Raw genomic sequence first — 20,131 nt, 5'->3', positions numbered from 1 at the left:
TTGAAAATTCTGGGATATAACCATTTAAATTCTGCAAATGTTCCCCATGTCACTTTTTTTTTGTTTTTCTGCTTTCTGTACTCGGCTGTTGTCTAAATGATTTGTTCCACAGTATGAATTTCTGTTTAAAATTCTTAAGATCATCCAAAATATCAGTTTCAAAAAATCTTGATCGATAGAATTATAGGAAGCGTTTGCTGTGGCTTATGGAATCATCCATTTCCTGGTGAAGAAAATCAGAGATTGCAAATTTCATCTCCTTAGTGCCAGATTTTTCATTAATATCAGTGTCATTTAGTTCCAAAACAGAATGTACAGTACACATGCACACTTCTGATGTGAGCCACATTAGGCAATACTTTATTGAGGCTGTTAGAGTACAGAAGCAGAGAAAGACATGGACAGGAGCTGAAAGGAGGTTCTACTGAAAGAATTTGATCAGGTATGAGCTTAGTTAAAAACCAGAACTACCAAAATCTTTGGATTACTGCCTGCGCTATGGGCAAACTGACCTCAGATAAATAAAATCAGGGAATGAAATATATTGCACAAAGTTTAGTGCGTGAGAGATAGGTCTTGGTTCATAGGGCATGGCCCCAGTACTAGGGTAGAAGGGAGCTATTGTGGTGGGAAATCTGCTGGGACTAGTATCCTGGTGAATCAAAGATCCAAGACTACAGTGAAGGCTTTAAACTAATTGGCTTTAGGGAATGGTTGGGAGAGGGGAACTGTAGGCTACGAAGCAAAATGATAGGACAGCATACCAAGATAACCATTTGGATAACGATACCAAGAATGGGACAGGAAGGGACAGCATACACAAACATAGAAAATAAGCAGTAAATAATAAAAAAGGGGTAAGCAATGATTAATGACCCCTTAATTGAGTGCATGTAGCATTCAGAACAAAATAAATGAATTAATGGCATGAGAGATTAATGGGAATGATCTTCTACCCATTACAGAAACATGGCCAGAAGGAGATTAAAGCTGGGAACTAAATATTCCAGGGTATGTGACTGTTCAAAAGGGGGAGGGGTAGTTTTTTCCTTTTAATTACAGAATGGAATAAAACCAAGAGAAATGAACTTGGATCAAACAATGTAGAATACAAATAGGTGGAGGTAAAAACGAGGAAGAAAACACTGATAGGAGTTGCCTATAGGCCCCTTCATGGTGGCAAAGCATTCGGCCAGAAAATAAACCAGGAGGTAATGAGGACATGTAAAGAAGGCAGTACATTAATCATGGGTGGTTTAATCTTCATAGAGATGGGAAAGTCAGATTAGTAGAGGTAGCCATGAGGAAAAATTCATAGCGTCTACAGGGGGTTCTACTATAATGCGTGTTTCGTGAATGCAAATTGGCACTAACGTGATTCATGAATAGTGGATACTGTGTTTAGATAACACAAACTTTTTGCTGTACAATTAGAGGGGTTTTCTATAGTGATTTCCCTATAACGTGATTTTCTAAAATGTGCAGTTACACAAGAACACAACTATCAAGTTATGGGAGAATTACCTGTTTTCAGGACGGTCTCCATGAACATTATGCTGTGGATCAAATTAGTGATCTATCCATTTTGGATCTGATGATTAAAAAAAAGACAGATTTAATAAACAATCTCTACATAAAGAATGCTCCAGGAAACAGTGATCATAGCATGGTAGAATTTAGCTTTTAGTTTGAGGGGGAGAAATTTGGTTCAGAAACAAGTCTGCTAAACTTTAAATAAGAGTAATTTACCAAGAAATGTGGGCAGGGTGAGCTACAGTTGAGTCAGAGAACAGTTTAGCAACAAACAGGTTGAGGAACAATGGCAGACATTTCAGAAGATAGTGCATGGCCCACAACAAAGATGTATTCCAGTGAAGGAGGAGGATTTTAGGAAGCAGCTAAGTCAACAATCATGAACCAGGGAATTTAAGGATAACATGAATTTTTTCTTGTTTTCTTTCAATGTGACAAAGATTGGTGGTAAGTTAGAGGATTGGGAAAACTTTAAAAACCAAAAGATTATTACAGAACCATAAAAAGGGCGAAGATAAATTTTGAGAGTAAACTTGCAAATAATATCAAGATGTGCGGCGAGAGCTTTTTAACATATATAAATACAGAGGGGCCAAAGTAAACATAGACCCCTTAGACAGTGAGGTTTGGAAAGTAATGGAGGATCAGGAAATGGCAAAGTTCAACAAATATTTTGCATCGGTCTTCACTGTAGAAAATATTTAATGGCATTCCAAAATTACTAAATAGTCAAGGGGCAAAAAGGAGGAGAAGGAACACAATAACAATCACTAGAGAATACACCAGGAAACTAATGGCGCTAAACACCAATAGGTCCCCTGGGCTTTATGGAATGTATCCTAGGATATTTAAAAAAGTAGCTACGGGGATAGTGGATGAACTTGTAGTAATCTTTGAAGAACACTTAGATTCTGGTAAAGTCCTGGAGGATTAGAAAACTGCCAATTTAATTCCTTTATTTAAAAATGGAGGAAGACAAAATAACAAGTAAATATAGGCCAGTTAGCTTAATATCTGGCTTTGAGAAAATGTTAGTAAGTTTTATAAAGGATATAGTAGCAGAGCATTAAGATAACTAGAGCCAGCATGGCTTCAAGAAAGGGAAATCATGTCTGACAACTTTATTAGAATTCTTTGAGAAGGGAACAAGATGAATAGATAAAGGGAAAGCAGTAAATGTAATCTATTTGGATTTTCAAAGTTATTTGATCAGCTAACATATGTTAGGCTACTTAGTAAGATAACCCATGGCGTGGCAGGTCGTATATTAGCATGGATAGAGATTGACTAACTCATAGAAGAGAAAGTTTGCATAAAAGAAGCACTTTCAGAATGGCAACCTGTAACTAGTGAAGCGCCATAGGGATCAGTGCTGGGACCAAATTATCACTTGAATGATGGAGGTGAATGTGCTGTAGCCAAGTTGCATATGACACAAATGGGTGGGAAGGCAAGTGGTAAGGTCAACGCAAACAGTCTGCAGAGGGACAAAGTCAAATTAAGCGATTGGCCAAAATCTTGGCATATAATGTAAGGAAAGGAGGAATAGAGGAGCTGAATATTATTTAAATCGGGAAAGACTGCAGAAAGCTACACCACTGAGTGATTTGGGAGCCTTTGTACATGAATCATAATGAGCTGGCATTTATATCCAGTGGGTAATAAAGCAGGCAAATAGAATGTTCGCCTTTATTTCAAAGGGAATGGAGTATAAAAGTTGGGAAGTCATGCTCAAGGTATTGGTTAGACCAAACCTGAAATACTGTGAAAAGTTGCTGGCCCCGTTGTCAAAGGAGAGAGATAGTGGCATTAGAAGCAGTCCAGAGAAGGCTCACAAGGTTAATTCTAGGTCAAAAAAATCACTCAACACCAGGTATAGTCCAACAGGTTTACTTGAAATCACTAGCTTTTGGAGTTGTGCTCCTTCGTGAGGTACAGTGGGTTGGTCTTGTACTCATTGGAGTTTTTAGGAGAATAAGAGGTGTCCTTATTGAATCATACAAGATTTTTAGGGGACTTGACTGGGTAGATGTGGAAAAGCTGTGTAAAGTTTTGGATCGGAGGGTGTCATCTCAGAATAAGGGGTCACCCATTTAAAACATGCGGAATTTCATCTGTCAGAAGGTAGTGAATCTGTGAAATTCTTTACAGCAGACAGCTGTAGAGATTGGGCCAATAAGTACACCAAAAGAAATTACTCTCAAAATTGTTCAGGGATGTGGCACTTCAGCTAGATAGCTAGATTAGAATGGCTAGGTAATTTTCCTCAAAGAGAGGATTAAGAAGAGTCACTGTAGATGTTTTTAAAATCATGAGACATCTAAACAAAATTGAAAAGGTGTAACTGTTCACATTGGTGGGTGGCTCAAGAATAAGGTCACCATTATAAGGCGACTGACAAAAGAATAAAAATGAATTAGCAGCAAATATTTAGGATATGAAATGGAGTTCCTCAACATTGTGGAGGCTGATTCTATTGTGGCTTTCAAAAGTGAATGAAACAAGAACCAAAGGAGAAAAACATTGTAAGTCTATGGAGAAAGGTCTACAGAAGGAAGTAGTGGAGTTGCATTTGCATGGACTGCAAGGATTGAAAGACTCTGTTTTTGTGCTGTGGATGTTCTATAATGTGCAATTTTAGTTTCTTCATTGAAACTGTATGAATGAGAAAACATTTTGTTTGTTTGGTGACTGAAAGGCAATGACTACGAACAGAAAGGAAAGTTTTTAAGCTCAAACTTTTTAGTGAAAATTTCATCTAAAAATGCATGGTGTTGCTGAAAGTACTTTCCATCAAATACTGTTCTTCAAATAATCAAATGTTTTCACACTATAAGCAAATTAAAAGTTAATAAAGATAAATTATCCAGTAGCATATGGTTCATCTGTGTCAAATTAGAAAGAATCAGGCTTAATTTGCATTCTCACTTTGTGAGGAGATTTTGCTAGTTCAGGAAAGATTATGGATTAAAAAGATAATTTTGAATGGCATAACGGAAATATATATTAACCAGATCTTTTCATGCACTATAGAACATTGCATATGATTTGATTTTTCTCCCCTGATATTTCAAAGCAATATTTCAAGAATGATCTGAAGGAAATTAGGATAAAATGCTTTCAGATATAATTTTTCAAATTTATTCTTTATTAATTAAATTCATGAGTAAAGCTAAAATGCCAGAACATACAAAAAGATTGTTTACTACAGCAAATAAATTCAAAGGCACGGATGCCTTACAGAGCGAAGAATGAAATATTTTTGATAATGCCTTGAATATCTCATTTGTTGTTGTATGTAATGTAAAATTATAATACTTCTGAACAAATAAAATACAAAATGACATCTAATTCAGGTAAAAAAGATGTTGGAGAAACAATTGAAAATTGCCTTAAATGTATTCTCAAAATGGAGTCCACATGAATCAGATGCTGGGAAGGGATAGTGCTATTTACAAGTAGACTAAGTGTCATCCAGCACTATAGAATCCTGTACAACCAGAGTGATCTACTAACCAGAATTTCTGGTATTCCCTAAATGCAAATCATCACTCTACAACACAGGAGTAAATCATTCAGCCCATAGGGACTACACTAATGTTTATGGTTTCACTCACCACAAACCCTCCTCTCACGTGTTTATTGAGCTGTCCCTTAAATGTGTTTTCCAATCTCTTCATCCACCTTGTTTGCCATTCTGACCAGTCCCTAGGTCAAGAATTCCCCATTGGATATGTTATATCTCCACTTATGGACAAGATATAAAGCAATCCATCAAAAGCAAGGGCTGAAAATGTATGCAGAGGGAGATATAGATTTTCTAGATTTGTATGAAATCCTTCATAAGCAAAGACCCAAGAAGCTAGAGAGTAAACAGATGATGCTAAGTTTCAACAGTCACACTGAAATATCAATCTACATTATCTGCTCAAGTCTCTGAAGTGAGCCTTAAATCCACAAAAGATAGTTAATGCTAGGTCCATTGTCAATTGTAAATCTGAGCTAAATTTTTGTTCAGCAAAGACGTTAAGGGATATGAATCAAAGACAGATACATGGAATTAAGCCACAGAGCAGCTATGATCTCATTGAATGGTAGAACAGGCTCAAGGGGCTGAATGGCCTATTCCTGTTCCTCCGTTTAACATGCTGATCTTATCGATTTACGAAGTTAATCAACACAATGCACTACTGAATCAATCAAATCACATGAAATAGTATTAGTTTCTAATGCCTGAAGCATGGCCAATTTTTTACGACCCCAACTAGGTGAGTGCCAAGGCAGCCAGATGCGAAAATTCACATTGCCAGCTGACATACAGATTTGCTGCCACCTTTCCTTAGCCAAGCAATCTTCCCCAAAGACAGGATGGCTTGTGTAGTCAGGCTACCAGGAATGGGCGGGAATGGTTGCAGCAACCCTGAAATGTGGTTGGCCTGTTGAACTAATGGCAAGCGATCATTTGAAATGTCCTTCTTTGACCTATTGTCAACAGCCAGTCAAGGTGGATCGGGATAGAGATCAGAGTGTAAGTCAGGGGAGAGACTGTCAAGGGCAGTCAAATCAGATCTCAGTTCAGAGAGGATCGAAGCTGGAGTGGGTTGGTGAGACAATGAAGCATGCTTCAGGAATCAGAGCATTCTTCAGAAGGGATTCAGAGTGTCAGGGTGAAGGTGGGTGGACAGATTAGAACAGGATGTCATGGAGATAGGAGCATGGGTTGGTGTCTGAGGAAATTGGAAAGTGTGTTAGGTAGGATGGAATTTGGAATGTGGAGTCTCTGTTTTGGGCAATGGGAATATCAGTTCTGGAGAGAAAAACAACATGCAATTTGTCTTGCTCTAAAAAGAGCTTTGATTCATCAGCAACTGTAATGGTGAAAAGCTGACACATTGAGATAAGGTTTTTTTTCTTTACAAATGTTAACGCACAGTCTTCCATTATAAATGTTGACATTGGCAGTTTTAATATTAAATGTTGACAGAGAAAAGCTTGAGTCAAAATTTGTGATAAGAGAAATAAAGTTTATGGGCCATGTGCAAGATTTTCAATAATATAAAAATTAAAATACATACACTGAGTGATATTGAATTAAGATAATGCAAATATCTGTTCGTACAATTTAAATTTTTTTCGCTCTACTTTGTATACTGTTCTACAATGTTTTATTTATCTGGCAAACTGGTGAGGAAGTCAATGTGTTTCTGCACTAATACTAAACAGAGCAGTTTCTCTTTATCAATGGGGTCAGCTACTGGGGTGTCTGAGAACAAGTCCATTTGAATGAAGGGAAACACATTTAACCATGATGCAGCAGTGAGGCTTAAAGTGGAACCAGATCATGGTTGTGATACTGGACATCTCAGGGATGGAAGTGGACAGGAAGAGATGCACGATGGTTCCAGTGTGGGTGCTAGAAGTCCCATGAGAACCACGATCAGAAACAATTGGACGTAAGCGGCCAGAGAAGTCATTTCACAGTATCCGTCTTGGAAGAACTCATAACAATGCCGCAAGAGAGAAGATCCAAAGCACATTTACTTGTGCAGCGTTAAAATTAGGTTCAAGAAGTTGAGTGAACTCATGTCTAACAGTTAAGGTATCTTCTACAAAATTTCATACCCACCAAACCTCATGCCATTGGATATACCGCAGTCTATCACTCACTCAGCAAAACTCACCCTCATACCACTGTTGCCAACCTCCTTCCACCTCCAGAAATCTCCAGCTGTCAGCTGTGGCAGACATCACATAAAGCAGTGCAACACATTCACTTAAAATTGGCCCTGCTGTTGCAGTTTGAAGTGGCACATAACAGAAAGGACCAATGCTAAGCCAGTGAGGGACAGGATGCTTCATGTCCTGAGGTCTGGGGAGGAGATGGTTCTTCACTCCATGAGGTAGATAGCAGCATAGCCAGTGTCATTTGACATTGATGAGAAAATTGGTCGAAGATGATGGTAGGTACTTGCCCTATGTCCCCTCTTATTTCCCAGCTCACGCTCATCTTGCTACCTGGCAATGATGAAGAAGTTGCTTGTGGTTTGACCAAGGATCTCTTGCTTTTGCACCTATTAACCCCTTTCCTGATATCCAACCTGCTCATCCTAATTTTCTGTGCTCAAGCCAGATTAGGCCAACTGGTCAGCTCTAGAGAGAGAAGAAACAGCAGCACCACCATTCAATGGAGAACCAGTATCGTTTACTGTTCTACTCTTAACCACCAATCACAGGCACTGCAATTAACTTCAGTCACAAATAGTACCGGGATCGGTGTGTGTTGACTCGCCAGGCTTGAACTGACAACACCAATCTTGGAGAAAGATAGTTGATTTCCCAGCACATTGGGTGGTTGTGATTACAGATAAGTTCTGCTTGGAGATGGAGTGACATTCCAAGAAGCAATGATGGGTAAGTGCACAGTGGCACTTTGATGCAAACTAAAGTGTTGGGTGTACTGGCTGGTCTAGCAAGCAGCCAGGAAGCACACCAGAGTCTGTTTGGATTTTGATAGAGGGAATCACGCAGCCATTTCTGTACAGTATTTGTCCATCTTCCTGTTGTGCTGCAGAGCCAGAGAAGATGTAGTTGCTGCACCAATTACTGTTCCAGTGTTTGTGTGTGACAGGTCACCAAATCCCTTGTTAGTGAGTTTTGAGAAGATTTGTAGCTCAGGTTGAGGTTCTTGTTGAGGATCCCTTGTTCCTCTCCCTGCCAGATCCATGGACTTCCACAATTCCTTCGGAAACATTCCAGAGTACTGTTCAATAAGAACATGTCAAATGTCTGGTCCTTTAAATAATGTTAGTGCTGCACCCCTCTTGCAGCTTTGTCTTTGGTGATCCTATGCAAACCTTGTGTGGTCCAAACCTTCTGTGTTCAGGCTACCAGGAATGGAGGGCAGTGGCTGCAGAAACCCTGAAAGTGGGCATCATATCAACTAGAACAGCTGTGCAATGTCACGATAGTACCATTTTAGTAACAGGGTATCTCCACCACATGAAATGACAAGCAGGCCACACTGGGAGCTGCTGACAGTGTAACAACGTACACCCAGGAAAACAGTCACTTTCAAAAGTGCCATTTCTAGTGGGATTAAGGGACATGAATTTTGTGTCTTAAATTTTTGTCCTGGGGTGATGGTTGAAAATCTCACTTCAAAACTAGAGCTGATAAATCTCAGGAGAAGCATAATTAAGTGTTATTCTAGCATTTGAGTTCTTACCCACATGGACAACATCTGATTTGAGCTTGTTCGTGTAATTTTAAGTTGCAATTCAAAAAACATTACATTTTATATTATTCATTATTTTTTTCCCATGTGAGCAGCAATGATCGGTGTGTTCCAATATCCATACTGGTGCTAAATTCACTCTTTTTGGTGCAACCACCAGCTCTTCTTCAATTCCTAAGAACAAATAACAGCAAAAAGCAAGATAATCAATTTATGGTTGTTTTGGATGATGGTTGTGAGTTTAGCAGACTCTTTGCTTTCACATCTTACCCAAAGAAACAGTGTTGCAAAGGTTCTCAAAGTTTCAACAAGAGGAAAACTTTGAGGACTGATATTATAAATGAGTTCAGTTAAGATATTTCAAGCTTTCATGATTTCATTTTGCCTCTTCAAACCTTGTGGCCAATGCACAGGTTAGACAACATGACAACTCACCAACTAAAGCTCAATATTTCCTTCATACATGTGTGTTGGTTCTCCTCTAACCTTTAATTTTGATCTTGATATAACTAGAATATAATCACAATGAAATCATCAGTGCGTGTATGTATGAGTGATAATGGGAACTGCAGCCGCTGGAGAATCCAAGATAACAAAGCGTGGAGCTGGATGAACACAGCAGGCCCAGCAGCATCTCAGGAGCACAAAAGCTGATGTTTCGGGCCTAGACCCTTCATCAGAGAGGGGGATGGGGTGAGGGTTCTGGAATAAATAGGGAGGGGGGGGGGGCGAGGCGGACCGAAGATGGAGAGAAGATAGGTGGAGAAGAGAATATAGGTGGGGAGGTAGGGAGGGGATAGGTCAGTCCAGGGAAGACAGACGGGTCAAGGAGGTGGGATGAGGTGGTAGGTGGGAAATGGAGGTGCGGCTTGGGGTGGGAGGAAGGGATGGGTGAGAGGAAGAACAGGTTAGGGAGGCAGAGACAGGCTGCGCTGGTTTTGGGATGCAGTGGGGGGGGGAGGGGAAGAGCTGGGCTGGTTGTGTGGTGCAGTGGTGGGGGGGAGGAACGAACTTGGCTGGTTTTGGGATGCGGTGGGGGAAGGGGAGATTTTGAAGCTGGTGAAGTCCACATGCTTGTATGTAGTTTTTTTGGTTTCTGCACTGAATTAAACAAAGTGGTACCTTTTCTTTATCAGAGATAACGGGAACTGCAGATGCTGGAGAATTCCAAGATAATAAAATGTGAGGCTGGATGAACACAGCAGGCCAAGCAGCATCTCAGGAGCACAAAAGCTGATGTTTCGGGCCTAGACCCTTCATCAGAGCAGGGTCTAGGCCCAAAACGTCATCTTTTGTGCTCCTGAGATGCTGCTTGGCCTGCTGCGTTCATCCAGCCTCACATTTTATTACCTTTTCTTTATGTTACTTTTTGTATAGAATTGAAATATTTAAAGGAGTTCTTTTCTTTAGAAGAAAACAGGCTTTTGAGGAATATCTATTAAAATAGCTTCATGTTGCACACTTTATTCCAGATCATGATACTCCTTATTAGTTATTTCATCCAGCAAAACATGTCCTAATATTCCAAATGTGCCAATATGATGCTGTCATTAGTTTTTGTAACTGCATGGTGCAGTCATACGGTATTCTTCTCGACATATGGTCTTTGTTGTGAAAATTGTCTCATTTTGTCTATCAAAGCATTTCCAAAACCAATAATAAGTGGAAATTACCACAGCTGATACACTTCACAGTCTAAACAGAATGGCTTCACTGTTATAAGTGTTGCTGTTGATGTCATGCCTTAAAACTAACTCTTGTCTTTTGTGTATTTTTATGTATTGATGAAAGATAGCTAAGTAGTGGCATAATGATGTCAGCAGACCAGTAATCTTGATCCCCAGGCTAAAATAAAACAAAGAACTGTGGATGCTGGAGATCTGAAATAAAACCAGAAATTCAGGAGACTTTGCAGCAGATCTGACAACATCTGTGGAGAGAAAAGCAGAGCTAAGGTATCGAAGTCTAGCGATCCTCAGTCAGAACTGAAAGCAGTCGGGTAACAGTGGTATTTATGCTGATGATAGTGAGGTTGTGTGGGTTTGGCGAAAGGAACGTGATGGACAGATAGGGTTAGTGCCCAGAGAGAGAACACAAAAAGGAGGAGAAGGAGGGATTTCTGCTGGAAAGCCAAGAAGTAAATATTGAATAGGTGATAGATGAACATCTCAGGTTATCATCTCCGAGAAAAACTGCACCTGTTTCTGCATCCTGCCCATTTTTCCAGCTTCTCAATGGTATTTCTGACTGATTTATGCTGCAGTGTGGCCCAGAGTATGAGTAAATTTGGGGTGATTATGTGTCTCTTCATCCCATTACCTATATTTAAGAATTTATTGTGCTCTAACTGTATGTTTTCTATCCTGACAGGTAAGAGGGGAAACCTGTTTAATATCCCAAAGGAGATATGAACATTGAAATATATCTGAGTCAGAAAATCATTTAACTTTGTAAATAAATGTTTGCCATTAACAGAGTGAAAACAGTTTAAAATCACTAACACGTGACCGCCGTAACATCTGTAAAGAGAAAACTTGTTTAATTTTATAAATAAATAATTACTTTGAACAGATGCAGTGCAAACATGTATTAAAGCACAAAGAGATGTGATCATTGTGGAATGTGCAGAGTAGAGAATTGATAAGCCTTATAAAGAATGCGACTGTTGTAAAATCATCAATGGAGATTTGTCTAGTCTCGCAATGAAATGCATGCTTCATAATAGCTTGAGGTGCGTATGTTTACGTGATAATCACAGCACTCACGTAACCAACGTGACTGTAAAATGTGTAGAATAAACTATGATTGGGGGAGGCAGCCAATTTATGGGATGTGTCCCCTGCGTAAATGTTGTGTACAAAGTAGTCATTGTCATTGCTGGTGTTACATAAACACTACAAAAATTGGCATAATTGGCAGAATAATCTACCAGTGGCTAGGAGTCAGATGACAAGATGAGCCAAGTGGGTGACTACCTTTATTTGCCCACCTAGAAACAGGTTATTAGTCCAGCAACTGGATGAACAGGCTGCTGGGATGGGGAACTGGGACGGGGAAAGGTGGAACAAGACAAAGTGCTGAAGCAAAGAGCTGAGGACCACTAATTGGATAAAACCATCACATGACCAGTAAGCCGCAATCACTATGGGCATTGTGGTGGGAGGGTATATCCAAAGCCACTGTGTCAGAGGAGCAAGAATCATCAGAGGGCCGAGGGAAATGATGACCATCGATGGAAGGCAAAGCCATATGAAACGGTGGTCAGTGAAGACAGTGGCATATCTAAAAACAGTAACCTTAGTTGGGTAGCTAAGGAGTCAGTAACTGAATTTCTGGTGGACAAGAAAACAAACGTAGTTGATAAGGTGATAAAAAGACCTGGAATCCCAGGGTCCACCAGGTATAAAAAGCCTGATGACAGGATGTGCAATGAAAAAAGTTGCATTTGGGACACTGGCCCAGCTAACGACCATGGCAAGAGGTTTGTGAAAGAACTGGGGGCGCCAGTTACCTGGACTCAAACTGGAAATCAGAGACAGACAGGTAATCAAGGACTTCGAGCAGGTTAACAGAACAGAGCAGGTCAAGGTACTGGCAGGAAGTGATAAAATCATGGGTACTAAATTGCTGGTCAAACCTGGTTCCATGCCTCAGACGCTGTGTACCATATGGGGTCATCCTTGCCAGTAATACCTGTGCTTGAGTGGATGTGTAAGATAAAGGAAAGTGGAAACATTGGATACAACTTTGGAGGGATAAGGTCTAACTGGTGATGACCAGGAAATCAACCTAAGACTTACTATCTCCAGGATGATCACACCAAGGATGCTGATCTTCACCATAACCTATGGAATTCATTATGGCTGCCCAGAGTCAATCAAACAAGAAACATATAAGATTATGAAGGGAATAGATAATGCGGAGGCGGGGAGGTTGTTTCCGCTAGCCGGTGAAATGAGGACTAGAGGGCATTACCACAAGTGTGTGAGTATTGCCTGTGTGGTGTTTTGGATTCCAAACCAAGCTGTTTTGCTTTTTTTTCCCAATTTGTAAAGGAATTTTGGGACTTAATGGGATTGCACTTCTATTGCCTGTTTAAAAGTATTTGTATTTTAAATAGATAGAATTTAAATTCTATCTTATTCTAATTTGTTTTGCTAATAAACTTTTGCATTGCTGCTAAAGCAAATCTGCAGCATTCTGTCAATGTTTCAGTGAGAGATCACTTCATTAAATAAAAATCAGATGATCTCTTGATCTTTCAAGCCAGGTTCCTGCCCAGAATCTGACTTTGGCTGGCAACAATATCAGCTGGAATCATAATATATGCAGCTATATCCTTTAGGTTCCATAGCTTAAGATCAACAAAAAGACTTAGAATTTGTACTAATTTTGGAAAATTCTTTATGCAATCTCTTCAGTTTCAGGACAGGTTATCCCAAACACATGCAAATCAATCAAGACAAGCTAGAAGTTTGGTTTAATTCAACATGAATTCCTTACATTTGAATTTCCCAAAGTGCGGTCAGGACCCAAGTAGGGTCACAGGCTGTCTGTTTTTGTTACTACATTCTTGTTACACATTTCTACACTGTTACACTGATTACTTAGTTTTATTTTGAGTTTTTCAATGTTAACTCACACTGCAATTCAGCCTTCAGGCCATAAACATGTCTCCTTATTGCTCTCTCATCAAGGAAAGATACATTGCACAAATTTCATTTATTTTTAAACAGTTTCAGGTACTAAAATTACAGTAAAAAGCCAAAGCTAAATCAGAACAAAATATACAGTGATTAAAACTGTGATTATCTGCTCTTTGTGCAATGTGAACAATGCGTTTATTAGTTTATCTACATTGCAATGGAATCATCCTACCTTGGGTAATAAGATAGCAACAGGCATGAACAAACATCACTGCTCCTTTGCACACAACCCTTGAGATAAGTAGAAGAAATGCACGGGAAACGACCTGTTCAAACTCAGGCTAAGGCATGATTAATTTTAAATGATAATCTGATTACTGTCACCAACGAGGCAAGGCATATCACACATTCCCCATTGGTCATGGATGGCTTTGAATGAATCAGTAAATCCAATATGATCATATTCCATTGTCACTTGGATATGCATTGTTTCCCATCATTCTGATCACCAGAGATATGAGTGACAAAAAGGTGAGGTAGATTATATGGAGTTGTTCATTATTCATCCGGATTATCTCAATATTAACAGAAACATGTCCTGATTTTCAAGGGTGCTGACATAACTAATCTGTTGTCAGGTTAAGAAGAACGAACTATAAACAGAAACTGCTGGAGAAACTCAGCAAGTCTGGCAGCATCTGTGGAGAGAAAACATAGTCAATGCTTCAGGCTTGGTGACCCTTTATCAGAACAGAGATTCAAAATATGAACTCTGCTTTTTCTCCACTTTCTGTCCCTCTGCCAGACCTGTTGAGTTTCTCCAGCAATTTATATTTTTGTTTCAGATTTGCAGCATCCACACTTCTGCAAGCTGCAGAATTCATGTCCACAGCTCATAACATAGCTGGGGCAGGAAGTGTAACCCCAGTGTGAATGAGGATTAAGATGCAAGTGCAAAGCTGGCAGGATAAGTGACCAGGTCACCTGCCTGAATGATGTGATTCAACTCCTGGCACTCGACACGATGCCTGGCCAGTTTTAACTTGATATGATGCCAGCATATGGCAGCAGGAAATTGTACAGCTGCAGTTTACCACTAGAGGGACCACCGAGAATCACCCATGTAGAATTCAGCGGTAGTTGGGGGTGGAGAAAGTACCAGGGGTAAGTGGGCAGTATGGCTAGGGGGAGCAGGTGAATCAAAAATCACTTGGAACTGACGTGCGATTAGAGGGGCATTGAAGATGGGGGCGGACTAGGTATGGGGGAGATTCTGAGAGTTAGTTTCAGATGGGATTCAACAGTTTTGGGAGCTGAGTGATTTGAAGGTATCAATTATTTGGGCTGGGGTGTGGGGAGAGCATGGAGACGAAGGACAAGTTAACAAGTTGCTGTACTTGTTACTCCTGATTCACAAATAGTGCCATAAAGCACTTAGTTGATGGATCCAGTACCCATCATGTCTCTTGAAACCAAGTCAATTTGGTTTAATAATGGAAATCCTATTAAAATGATAACACACAGCATCCTTCCAAAGCTTTCATTGACCAGTTTTGTTCCACTGCTAACTGCAGATTGGTCATTCACCCCTCATCCCACTTCTATTAACACTAAAGGTGGACAGCTTTCAAGGAAGTGGGATCCTGTATTAGACTTTTAACATATTAGTATCTCATCCAAATTAAAGCAATCCATCCAATTTGGGAATGTTAATATTATCCTGATGTGTCTATTCCCAGGTTTTTTTGAAGCAACACTTCAAATAAACAAAGAACAACAAAAAAATTTTTTTAAATTGTACTTACCAGCTCCCACAATAACGTTTGAGTGTTCCTCAGTAAAATGCATGTATCCCTTAAGGAAACTAGCAAACCACCAGGTGTTGCAAATGTTCATTTTTCAAAAATAAACAAGGTTCAGGATACACATTGTAAATATTCATTTTTTTAAAAAAACCTTCTTAAAAGGTTGCAAAGCATTCTGTACTTTTTTTTGAACTTTTATTTCTGTAAGTAGCACTAAACTTGTATCCAAGTCAAGTTATTTGTATTGGGGCTCCCAGTGCAACATAATCTAAAACTTGGCAGCAATAATTCAAAGCTTGGGCTAAAGGAAAGGCAATGTTCAGATTAACATCCAATGTCTCAATTATTGATCAACTTTATTAAACAGAAACTAACAAACCACTTTATATTTCTAAACAGCTTAATCATGATGATTATCTTGTGATGATTAAAGACTCTCAAACTTCACCAAGAGTTAAAATTTAAATGTTTACCTTGTGACACCTTCCACCAGTTTTAGGATATATAGTTACACAGCCCCCTAAGGTGAAAAGGCAGATAAAAATAATCAAATGTGACATTACTGCCACAGTGTAACAGGGGTGATGTGTTCTGCACAGCAACACTTATAATGCTTGTGTTCATATTACAAGATTAATAAGAGACCATTTGTCATACACAAAAAGCACTTTTCTCCTTCTTAAATGGATTATTTCAAAATAATCTTTTGACAGAATCCATTGAACAACAGTCAGTCGGCAAGATCTGGTTTCCACAATAAATTGAACAGCAGAAATATGTTTTTCTAGCTTTGAAAAAGACTATGTGATCCAGATGCCAATAACCTTGATGCTTGTCTTTGCTATTATCTCCATTTAAAACAAAACAGTAATGTTTTATGAATTAAATTAATACAGTTCAACAAACATCTTTAAAGGTGTTGGGGGGGAGGCTTCTCAGCAATTTATTGACCAGCAGCATTCTGAGCACCCATAACCTGGCACACCTCAAATTGTTTTCAGCTGACCCAACAATGACTAGTCAGAGTTCAGTAATGTGATACTTATCACATGCTGATAATTAAACATATTTCAATGTGAATTACATCTTTTCCTTAATGTGTGGAACAAAATCCCAAGCAATGAAGAGATTCTAATTTGTCTCAGGCTGAAGTAGATTCAGATGTTGTTTGTTTACTGTTCTGAGCTTCAGTTCACCAAAATGTGTAAAATGTCCAGCAACTAGAATTCAATGAAATTGTTCTTATTTCATTTGAGATCTTCTGACAGGATGAACAGTGTCAAAAACTGAATGAAATCCAAGTTTAGTTTAATCATGTGAAGAAAATATAGTTTTTTGCAATGGAAATTGATTTTAATTCCTGCAATTCAATATTCTGCAAGATTCAGCCTCTAGTTTAGGTAGGCCTCTATTTAAAAACTCAAGAGTTGTGCTGGAGTTGTGGATGCAATGTGTGTGTAGTGGGAGAAAACAATTACTGCCTTATATTTAACAAGTAGACATCACTTGTAGTTGCCTCAAACCTATGAAGCTATGGGATTAAATGGATTTGTAATCCTGGTGTGTGATTATTGCTAGTAAGGCTGGCCACCCTGGGGGAAGAAAAAAAAAGTCAAGCTTTGTCAGTGTCATTGTAAAATGCTGTATTTTTCTCTGGACTTTAAATATTTGTTATGAAAACTAAACTTGCATTAGTTGTCTTTCTGTTTTCAACATTTCTATTTGCTTGTTTATTTTTAACACCAGTAGGAAAAATGAACAATGTTCACATTTTATAATCTAGTTTTACTGTATTATATTTTTGTATGTTCATAACTAAGTTATATTTGAATCTCCGTTTGTGTGTGATATTTAACTGGTTGAGTGTTCAAGGTGTACTTGTTCATGGTTTCATTGTGGAGACCAGAACCAGTTGCTGAAACACATCATCCGGTTGTCTTTCATTGTAACGCTGGTGAGTGGTGGTCTTTGCTAACTGGTATTTTGGAGATTTTAAATATAGTGGCTAACCATTGTGAGCTTAAAGTACAAAATCATAGCCAAAACTACTACAGTGAACTCAGACCAATGAGGAAAAATAAGTTCTTTAAATTACAAACTAGCAATGGTTTGAGATTGTGACTTGGCCTAGTCACAAAAATGAGACTTTAGTTGCTTAAACAAAGAACCATAGATGCTTTAAATCTGACACACAAAAACAGAAATTGCCTGAAAAACTCCAGCATGTCTAGCAGCATCTGTGGAGAGAAGACAGAGTTAGATGTTGAGGTAAGAGACCCTGCTTCAGAACTGTTTTTGCTTCACAGATGCTGCCAGATCTGCTGAGTTTCTCCAGCAATTTCTATTTTAGTGTGGTTTTTTTTAACACCCAAATAAGAATCCAGTTTGGAAGTTCAAATACTTGGTTATGAAAACACGTGGTGACTAAGTTTTTCACCAATCTGAACGGAGCATAAACAATTTGAAGATCAGTGATTTATTTAACAGCAACATCATATGACAGGAAATGATTCAGATTCAAAACAATGTCATGAATGCTAGGAAGGGAAATAGTGTTCTGGTTGAAGTAACAGCAGATATAAGGTATGAAAAAAAGTGCACTGTGTTTTGGCATGTGAGGTGATATGATATGATATGAATTGTATGATGTGATTAAGAGATCAATGTAACTTCAGATTCTAAAACGCGAACGCTCTTTCCCATGCCACAACGTTGACACTTCTGGCTAGATGGACATCATCAACTATTTTTCAAGGGCTGCAGATAACAACTAACTTAAACTCAGACTTTTAGTGAAATTGAATTGGATTCCAACTTTTTTGATAGATCAAAGCTAACTTTTTAATAGTTTGTCATATTATTACCTGAAAACTAATTGCATTCCTTTTTTTTAAGAAAACAAATCTTCTATTATCTGCCACCACATCTGAAATATGAACTCTTCCCAAAAAGCACATAGCAAAACTTATAGTTCATAGTGCCTCATGCTAGGCAGGTAATATTTCCACTGCTGCAGATTTTGTGTTCCTATGCCCTGAGTAAAAGGTGAATAATCAAGATGGGTTTAATAGCAATCAACATGATCAAGTCCAGTCTTTTCATTGAACTACAAAATTCAGGGACAAATGACTGCATGATTATTTTTGAAAAGGACAAACTTCACCAATGTCTGAAGAAGTGCATAACTCATGATCTATTTTTTTTAATCCTGTAGATATTAATGTCTGTGTGTTCCATATGATGCACTTACTCTGTTTCATAGCTACATGAATGTCTTGTGTTCAATTGAGTAAGGTGAATCGTCTCCTTTAAATGATATTGCCTATCCTTCCAGCAGGTTGCTTATAATACCAAATTCTATGCACAAAATGTGACTGTGACAATGCTCTGCATATTACTACTTAATCTTGTGCTGCTTGTGTGAAATCTTAAAATTTCTATGACAAAATTCAAGCTACATTCTTGAAGTAAGGAATGGTATTTTCGTCGTGTAGCTTTCCTTAACAGTGAGATATGGAGTGTAGCTCCCAATCCATCAGTGTACACATTAATAAAGCAAAAATATGAATGATCTGAATTACCGAACAGTCTCTTAATTTACTTCAAGTTATTTACTTTTCATTTCTTCACTTGGTGATGATTATGTGGGGGAAATGTTCCTCTTTGGAACGGAGTGTAGACAAGCTATTTGCTACTGAGGTTGTTTACAGTGTTGTATTAAGTATTTAAGTTGTTTGTGTCAGCTTTCTTTAATGATATCTGCACATGACGTGCAGGGGACCTGTGTTGTTTTTTCAGCTTCACTACACAGCTATAAACTCAACTAACATCAGCACTGTTTTTTTTCACTGACAATCTGAACCGAACAGCAGGGAATAATGTCTTTTTCTGTGAACAGCTTTGCAAAGACAAAAGAGAAACTGAAAAGTTCTATTAACATTGTATCTTTACTAGTTAACATTCCTTTCTCTGATCAGAGGTTGAAGTTTCAACTAAATATTCTGAACGAAAGTATGGTAGCGTACACGAGCAACTAACCATTTTAAAAAAGGTTTCATTTCCTAACATTTTCTAATTCATAAATTTCACTTCCTTCCCCAATATTTGAGCAGAGTGTAAAAGATGTTAATGATAAATCAATGCATCTCTTTTAAGATGGATCACAAAACCAAAGGACGTCATCATTCAGCAAAACATTTGTTGCTTTCTCCTTTTTTTAAAAGGTCGTTTTTTAAAATAGACCAGTTTTAACAGAGAAAGCTTTATTCATAATTACAATAGACAGTTTTGTTGCAGGATTCCTTCAGCCATTACAAAGTCCTTCGGTTGTCTCTGGACTAAGGCATTTAACAGCCTCGAATCAAGCTTATTGTGCTGTGAATTCATCAGTCCATGAAGTCACTTCAATCTAAGTTGGCTCTCCAATGTGTTCTTCAAAATAGCATAACACACTACTTTCCAAACAACCAGCATCTCTCTTGCTATGTACATCAACTGGTGCAGCTAACCTGTTACAAAAACATTGCTGCATTTTGGCGATTATTACCTGCAGCACTAATCCATCGCACTGGATGTGTTTTTTTAAAATTTTTTTAAAATTATGAATCCTGTAGGCAAATGTGTCAACTGAGGCTGCATTGAAGGAAAGAGGCTTAAGTACATGCTGTACCTAGCCACGGTTTCTCTTGAGTGTGGTAACATTGTCAATACATGGTTTAGTTCAACTTAAAAATTGTCCTTCAGTACAGGATGGATGTTTTCATGTATGATCTATCTGCAAGAGAACAAAGAAAAACCATCAGAGTTTATCAGGCAATGAAAACATTCAGATTTAAAATTGGGTGGTGGTGAAGTCTGCTAACAAAAAGAAAAGGAAACATGGTGCAATGAGAATTCAACTATTCAATCCGTCA

General features: G+C 38.5%; 1 protein-coding gene across 1 annotated transcript in view; it reads right to left on the bottom strand.

Annotated features, from left to right (window-relative positions):
- Window positions 1–13,209: 13,209 nt before the first annotated feature.
- dacha (dachshund a) overlaps window positions 13,210–20,131 on the bottom strand; it is a 382,639-nt gene continuing 375,717 nt past the window's right edge. The window contains exon 11 of the mRNA XM_048544827.2: window positions 13,210–19,992. Within this exon, the coding sequence (XP_048400784.1) occupies window positions 19,958–19,992 (35 nt within the window). The 3' untranslated portion in view covers window positions 13,210–19,957. The remainder of the gene's footprint in view (window positions 19,993–20,131) is intronic.

Source organism: Stegostoma tigrinum, chromosome 15 (genome assembly GCF_030684315.1).
Source record: "Stegostoma tigrinum isolate sSteTig4 chromosome 15, sSteTig4.hap1, whole genome shotgun sequence".
Lineage (NCBI taxonomy): Eukaryota > Metazoa > Chordata > Chondrichthyes > Orectolobiformes > Stegostomatidae > Stegostoma > Stegostoma tigrinum.
This window is presented reverse-complemented; position numbering and strand designations above follow the sequence as displayed.